A 7,983-nucleotide genomic window follows, 5' to 3' on the forward strand; every position below is an offset into this window, starting at 1 on the left:
GACCCGCATTTACGCGAGGAGCAACATAGTTTCCGACCAAAAAGATCTTGTGCCGATCTAATACTAACACTGAACACCATGCTTGAAGAATCAAACGAGTGGAGACAACGTCTATATCCATTGTTCGTCAACTTTGAAAAAGCGTTCGACTCAATAGACCGCCCATTACTAAGGAGGATCCTGATCTTCTAAGGTATTCCTGAAAAGCTGGTTCGGCTTATCATAGCAATGTACGAAGACACGGAATGCTACGTGAGAACCTCCGAAGGAAATACAAGATATTTCGAAGTGATGACAGATGTCAAACAAGGATGCGTATTGTCTCCATTCCTCTTTATTCTCATAGTGGACTACATATTAAGACAAATTGATGGATACAGGATCAAAATTGCAGGCAGACTAGTCCAAGATCTCGACTTTGCAGACAGTGTTGGATTGTTGGAGAAAGACAAAATCAAACTTCAAGACTTTTTATTCAAGTTAGCCGAAAGAGCCGGGCAGTTTGGTTTACAGATCAACGCCCCTAAAACCAAAGCAATGTCAACCACTAACTCACCGATGAATATCCATTTGGGGACTGAAAACATAGAGCAATTCACCGACTTCCGATATCATGGTAGCATCGTCTCGTTAGTTGCGATTCCGAAAAAGAGCTGAGAACACGAATAACTCTGACCAGCTCGGCACTTCAACGACTACGACCAGTCTGGAGATAAGCGAAGTACTCACTCCAGCAAAAACTTCGGCTTTTCAGAACTAACGTCCTTTCGATCTTGACGTACGCGATGGAATGTTTGAAACTCACAGCTGAGCAGGAAAAACGACTCACTGCATATGAAAACATCTGTCTTCGACGTATCCTGAATATTAACTGCCAGGATAGGATAACAAACTTGGAAATTTGCCACTACACAAACCAGCCTGATGTAACTGATGTAGTCAGGCAAAGAAGATGGCACTATCTTGGCCATGTTATCCGTATGCCAGGATCGAGACTACCGAATATGCTTCTCCAGTGGCAACCAGACGGCACGCGTCGACGAGTAAGGCCCAAAAACACGCTTCGCAGGACATATGAAGAGCCCTTCATGCATCCTTAATCCCAGAGTGGGAGGACATCTACGCCGCAGCATATTTGCAGTATGATTGGAGGCTGTTAACGGACGCCCTGTGTGCCTCTAGAGGTACAGGAGGAGCTAAGGTCTAAGGTAAGCTCTAAGTCCAATATTAATATAAAACAATGTCCATTCTTTATGTAATTTTCCTACAAACACTTCTCAAGAACTCTGAAAGTCATACCTGAAAAGTCAATCTCAGTTCAATTTACCATTCTTACTTTGTCATCTTTGCATAGGCACCATCTTCCTTCTAGGGTCCTTCGATAAACGTAATAATGACAACTATTAAAATGAGATTCACTATGAATGACGACAGACCTTGCACGATAATGCTCTGAAGACATAAATAGATCATAATATTGACGTTGACTCCCATTACGCTTATCTGTCTTCCTCAGGTGAACGCTGTCCGGACAAAAATCTATAATTCTTCTATTTATTTTACCTGAATATTCTCTTCTCTTCAGATTTACATCAAGCAATTTAAAAGTGTGGGTGAATATGGTTTGAATCCGACATTAGTATCCGTTTGGACATTTACCTACTGGGGGAAATGGGTAGAGTATTCTAGAAAATTGAATGTCTGTCGTATCTATGATCTCTTGATTCTTTTCCTTTCAGCTCTTCTTCGGCTTCAGTATTCAGCCTATTCCATATCTTCAATAAATACTGCCCATGCAATTTCGCAAGACAAAGCTGTTTATTTGTAATGACGTTATAACAATTGCGTTAAATTTCATTTATTTTATAGCGTAATAATCTGTAGCATTTTTTGTAGTTATTTAAGCAGTTTCTGAAACATTATAATATTCTTCGTAAGAATTTAACGTAGTGTAAGCCTATCCTATGAAACAAAAGAGAGAAAAGATAATAAATTTAAAGAAAATTAAAAAGCAGAGGGAAACGAGGATAGTATCAGCCTGTGGAAAAACATGAAGAGAAGATAAGCAAATATTTCGACAAAGACCTCCGCCAAGTCGTCCTCAGTGCCAAAAAAGTTGCCAGTGTGTTATTAGAATATATTTACGTGTATTTACGCTGATCTATTAAAAACACCCATTGCAGACGAAAATTTAAGAAACTGATAGCTATCGACTTATCAGGACATGGTAATTTTCATTCAGACTCAACTGAATAGTAATTTCCAATAAAGTTTAACGCCCTTTTTAAGGGCGTCTCAGGCTCTTTTCTAAAAGACTTTAAACTCTCTTTTTGTAATTAAAAAATATGACATCATACCCCAAAAAAATAACCAATCAAAAATACGTGAGTTATATCATCTCTCTTCAAAAGAATTAAATAAACTTTAACATAAAATTTGTATTTGCCCTCTCCTCCGTTGCCCGTGTTGCTTTGTTTATCAGGAGAAAAGGAGGTCATACCCAAACTCTTGTTTGTAGTGATTTTTTTTCCGTGTCAAGTTTGATTTGCATATTCAATTTAAGTTTCACTCGTTTTAAGATTTATTTATTCATTTACATTAATATCTATTGTATGTTTGTTTGCATTGATTGTTTATTTAATTTCTGTTCGTTTTAAGTTTCATTTATACTTCAATAGGAAAATATTTTTTTTCGTTTTAAGCATGTTTTTCATATTCAATCTAAGCATTACTCGCTTTAAGATCTATTTATTCGTTTATATTATTACTTGTTGTATGTGTTTGCTGTCATTGTTAAATTGATTTCTGTTCGTTTTAGGTTTCATTTAATTTTTAATATTAATTTCTGGTCGTTTTTAATTTTAACTTTAAAAGGTATTTGTATCTGCTGAGCTTAAGTTTAAAATGGTCTTTACTTTTCTTTAAAAAACTTACTTTTCAGAAACTTCTTTTTAATTAATTATTACCAAACACGTTGTGCGCTGTACAGATATTAAAAGTAGAATAACCAAGGTTCAGTGTCTATTGGAAGCCACAGTGTTGACAGTGGTCAAATATAATTCTAAAGCATGGGTCGGCAACCTTTTGTAGTAAAAGGATCAAAATTTTACGTTGGGATAATACTTGAGCCGCACTTGGTCCCTTTTAATTATTTATATACTGATACTTTAGGTTTAAAAATAAAACTCTTAATATATATTTTTACGACATTTATTGTAGTTAATACAATCAATGATATTTTTGTTCTTGCATTTGACTCAAAATTTCTTTTAACATTAGATTTCATTTTTATAATAGAAGCGCGTAGTATTGCGTCTAAATGTATTTCCGAGAACAGTGTTTGGTTTTTGATAATTCTGAATTGGAAAAGTAGGTTCACAAATATAGGTACTACCAAACATAGTAATTAATTGCTGAGCAAACCTTTCTTAAATCCTAGTAGCCTTTAGAGGGCAAACATCCATAGAAATCCACCAAGTTTTTTTCCTAAAAGCTATTTTAAATGTGGTATCACTTTGCAAATTTATCACGGTGATTTGCAAATCACTTTGTACATTATTGTCATCCACTTTCTGGAAAAACCAAAGGGTTCTCCAAAATATCCATCTTACGTGCGATCTTTTTGAAGTCAGGAACCCGGTTTTAAAACTCAGTTTGAAGTTGTATTAATGCACTTTTCATTTTAGTGTTTTGCCAAACAAAATTTATATCAGCTTCTTCTACTGTTTTCTTGCAATTTGGAGAATGATGGAGCTTTCTTTCATCGATGTGGTTGATAAATAACGTTAGTTTACATCTGAATACATCTGAATACATCCTTTACATCTGAATACAGCCTTTACATCTGAATACATCTGTCATATAATTTTTTTTTTCAACGTTTTTGAGAAGATTCAGTTTTTTAGTCAAATCTGTTTTGTAGTGAGATTAGTTAAAAATCTAAGTTCTACAACCCACTGGTTGTTGTTAAGTTCGGGTATAACCTTTCCTTTCATCTCCATCAAGTTAGAAATTTCTTTCTTCAAATAAAAAAATCGTTTTTGTACTGAACCTCGGCTTAGCCATTTTACTTCACAGTCCATATTCAGCTTCCACCTTTTCCAAAAACTTTTAAAACTGAGTTAAATATAAAACCTTGCAAAAAAATGCTTTTTGATGGACAGTACAGTAAAATGTATATGGAACTTCAGGTCCAGACTCTAGACGTTTGCTGCTGACTCTTCCAACGACGTCTTTATTATGACCGCTCATTTTTTTCTGCCTTCATGGTGATGCTTTTTAATTTATCCCAGCTCAAACCGCATGAAACTAGAGTTTGTTCCAAGGGGTGAGATTAATCCTCCCCAATTGTAGTTCAATTAAGACCGCATATTTTAAATGACTCGTCGGAAAGTTTTCATCAATCCCTCATACAAATATTAGGAATTGTGCCGTATCCCGCACTTCCGTACTATCGCCCATCGCAAGAGAGAAATACGTAAAAGACTGTTTACAGAAGTTAGCACCCAAAGTCTTGGGTGTGGCGGGTGCAAGTTCTAGCAGAGAGACTAATGTTTTCAAAAACATTTTTCTGTTCCGGGCATACTTCCTCAACAATAGGTAAGACACACTGTTTAACAAGTTCGCTGTCAGTAAATGAGCGAACATGCTTTACTATTATTTCTGCCGCTTTGTAGCGGGCACGTACAGCTGATTTACTTTTGTTTGTCACAACTTTAAAGATTTCCGGCTAATTTATGAGTGACGACTTCAAGTTAATGATTTTTTTTTTCGAGATTCACCTCCAATATAGTCAAATTTAGTTTTGCGCCCAGTATCGTAATATCACTTCAAGTTATTTCCCTTTACTACGGAAATACTCTTTTGACAGATTAAACACAAGAGATTTTCTTTAACTTCAATAAAAAAATATAGATTTGTCTATGCTTCATTAAAAATCCGTCTTTCATCAACCATCTTTCTTTTTTTAGAAGCCGTCTTGGGAGTATCAATCTGCAAAATAAGAAATAAAATATAGGAATATGTGTATCTATTTGTTTTTACGGAGCATAACAGCCAGTCTATCCCTGCCTCTTTGGCATTGCTCCAGTTCCGAGGGAATGTCATGTTGTTTGCCTTAGCAAAGTAGTTGATGCAGTCAAAGTCACATGTACTGGAAATTGTAGTTATAAGTAGTTGGAGTTTCAGTCACAAGCATTTGCAGTTGCAAGTAGTCACAAATTCAAACAGTTAAAAACAGTCACAACTTGAAAGTCACAGTAACAGTAGTACTACTTGCATAAAATATAGTTGTAATAGCCCTCAAAGGTTCAATTTATTGTTTTCAGCTGTTCCTCAGATATTGTTCATATACCTTTTTGACAACATGCATGCATAAAGTGCATTTTAATTTTGTTTAATACACACTGCAATATTCTCTAATATTTTCGCCTTAATGCCCTTAGACATTCCAGATATATTGCAGATAGGCCATTTTAACATCCATATTTAGTTATAAATTCCGCTCAGCAGGTCCTTAAGTTTCAACTTAATACCTTTATCTGTTCCTAAGATGTTGTAATATGCCCTTATGACAAACATGGATGGACATAGTTTCTTTTATTTAGTCTCTACAGCCTCAATAATATGCTCTGAAAGTTTCAGCATACTCCCTTTTTTTCTCGCACATTGTACGTACACCCTTTTTACAATCTGGATATGTATTTTTCCTTTTAGTTTACTTTTACTCCTCTAGCTGCCCTGAAAGTTGAGACTTAATACCTTATTCTGTTCCTGTCATTGTATCTATGCTCCTTTGACAACCTGGATGTACTTGAACCCTTTTGAGGAAAATTACCTTGAGAAGAAAAAATTACCCTCGATTTTGAATATGGGTGACATCTGGTATATACTAGGATATGTCCCAGTGTGTACCATTTTTCACTGCCCCACTATGTACCAGATGAAATCCATCTAAAAATACAGGAGTTTTTTTTTCTGATTAAATTAAAAAAAACAAGTTTTTTAAACTGAAAGTAAGGACTACTACTACTCCTAACAACTCATCGCAGCACCAAGCCGCCTGTGGCCAACACAGCTACGCACGCACCTCCTCCACCCCAATCTATTCAAAGCCTCCCTTTTTACACCCGCCCACGAAGTTCCCATTTCCTTTAAATCTTTCTTTATGACGTCCTCCCAACCCAGACGGGGACGACCTGCTTTCCGTTTAGCCCTAGATGGTTGGCCGAAAAGAACAATCTTCGGCAGTCTGTCATCCTTCATCCGAACAACATGCCCTAACCACCTCAACCTTTCTTTCATTATAGACCTAGAAAGCGGTATTGAACCTCATTTTTCGTATAGCCTTTTGTTTGAAATACGGTCAGTCAGCCGGGTACCCAGAACAATCCTTAAGCAATTTCTCTGGAAAACATCTAGTAAATCTTCATCCACTTTTCGGAGCGTCCATGCTTCAAAGCCATATTTGACCACTGTCATCACTGTAGCTTCTAATATTCTAATCTCGGTTTGCAGACTTATCTTCCTATTCTTCCAGACTTTTTTTAACTGTGAAAAAACACCCTGAGCCTTGGCTATTCTATTTTTAACATCTTCACTGCTCCCACCATCTTTACTAATAATACTACCAAGGTATCCTAATAATACTACCAAGTAGTATTACTTGGTAGTATTAATACTACTACCAGTAGTATTACTAATAATACTACCAAGGTGTCCTCCTCCGGGAGGACATATACTAAAATTGGAACGATACAGAGAAGATTAGCATGGCCCCTGCGCAAGGATGACACGCAAAATCGTGAAGCGTTCCACATTTTTTTCTAGGGCCGTGATCGTCTAGTGGTTAGGACCCTACGTTGTGAAAGTAAGGAGCGACATTAAAACTTAAAACGAACAGAAATTATTCCGTATATGAAAGGGGCTGTCCCCTCCTCAACGCCTCGCTCTTTACGCTAAAGTTTTTTATTGTTTTAAAAAATAAAGTTGTGAGACAGAGTCAAACTTTAGCGTAAAGAGCGAGGCGTTGAGGAGGGGACAGCCCTTTCATATACGGAATAATTTCTGTTCGTTTTAAGTTTTAATGTCGCTCCTTACTTTCAGTTTAAAAAACTTGTTTTTTTTTAATTTAATTTCTGATCGTTTTTTAAATAATGCTGGGAAATCCGGTACCCCCTTCATGAAAAATTCCCATCCCCATGCAAAATTCCTCTATGGAAAGATCCTCCCATGTAAACCCCTCCCCCAGCCCCCCCTGCCAGAAAAAATCCACCCGGAAAATGTCTGTATCCTTCGCAATAACCTATACTATATGTAAACAATAGGCCCTGCCCCTCCCCCAGCCAATCCCGTTTTATAGAGTTTCGGTTATGAAGGAGGCTGTCCCCTCCTCAAAGCCGCGCACTTTTAGCTAAATTTTTTTTATTGTTTAAAAAAATATATTTGTGAGAAAGTCAAAATTAATCGTAAATAGCGAGGCGTTGAGGAGGGGACAGCCCCCGTCATATAAGGACTAATGTCTGTTCGGTTTAAGTGTTAACGATGTTCCTTACTTTCAGTTAAAAAAACTTGTTTTTTTTATTTAATTTTTGAACGTTTTCGAATTAATGCAGGTTTTGATTTTGGCTCACCGTACATGAATAATTAAAACAAAATTTGCATATTATATTTGGTTAAATGGCTTTCTCGAAACTTGTTTAATTTTATTTACGAACGTTTTTATTAGTAATAAATATACGTAACTTAGAATTAACTTACGTAACGAACTTCTATATTCATAAATTTTTAACACGTATATTAGGGGGTTCGCCCCTAGTCAATACCCTGCTCTTTAAACTATAGTTCGAATTTTTTTTTCCAGTTCTTTAAAAATGACCTCTTAATCACAATCAGTTGATCAGTTGAAAAACTTGTTTTTTTTAATTTAATTCCTGATCTTTCTCTTTAATAATGCTGGGAAATCCGGCGCCCCCTTCATTGCAA

General features: G+C 36.2%; 1 protein-coding gene and 1 non-coding gene across 2 annotated transcripts; both read left to right on the top strand.

Annotated features, from left to right (window-relative positions):
• The first annotated feature begins 228 nt into the window (after window positions 1–228).
• LOC148942399 (uncharacterized) lies at window positions 229–657 on the top strand. Its single transcript, XM_089103311.1, has one exon. It carries the CDS (start codon window positions 229–231, stop codon window positions 655–657), a length of 429 nt encoding a protein of 142 aa, XP_088959437.1.
• A 6,059-nt stretch (window positions 658–6,716) lies between these two features.
• LOC148942400 (U6 spliceosomal RNA) lies at window positions 6,717–6,822 on the top strand. The gene has a single exon (XR_016143220.1). It is a non-coding gene; the product is annotated as a U6 spliceosomal RNA (small nuclear RNA).
• Window positions 6,823–7,983: the final 1,161 nt, after the last annotated feature.

This window comes from Artemia sp. Qi Xiang Cuo, chromosome 17 (assembly GCF_049724085.1).
Source record: "Artemia sp. Qi Xiang Cuo chromosome 17, ASM4972408v1, whole genome shotgun sequence".
NCBI classification, from domain to species: Eukaryota; Metazoa; Arthropoda; class Branchiopoda; order Anostraca; family Artemiidae; genus Artemia; species Artemia sp. Qi Xiang Cuo.

What these genes read in the sequence shown, in the direction of transcription:
- LOC148942399 (XM_089103311.1), top strand. Translation starts at nt 229, where the DNA reads ATGTACGAAGACACGGAATGCTACGTGAGAACCTCCGAAGGAAATACA.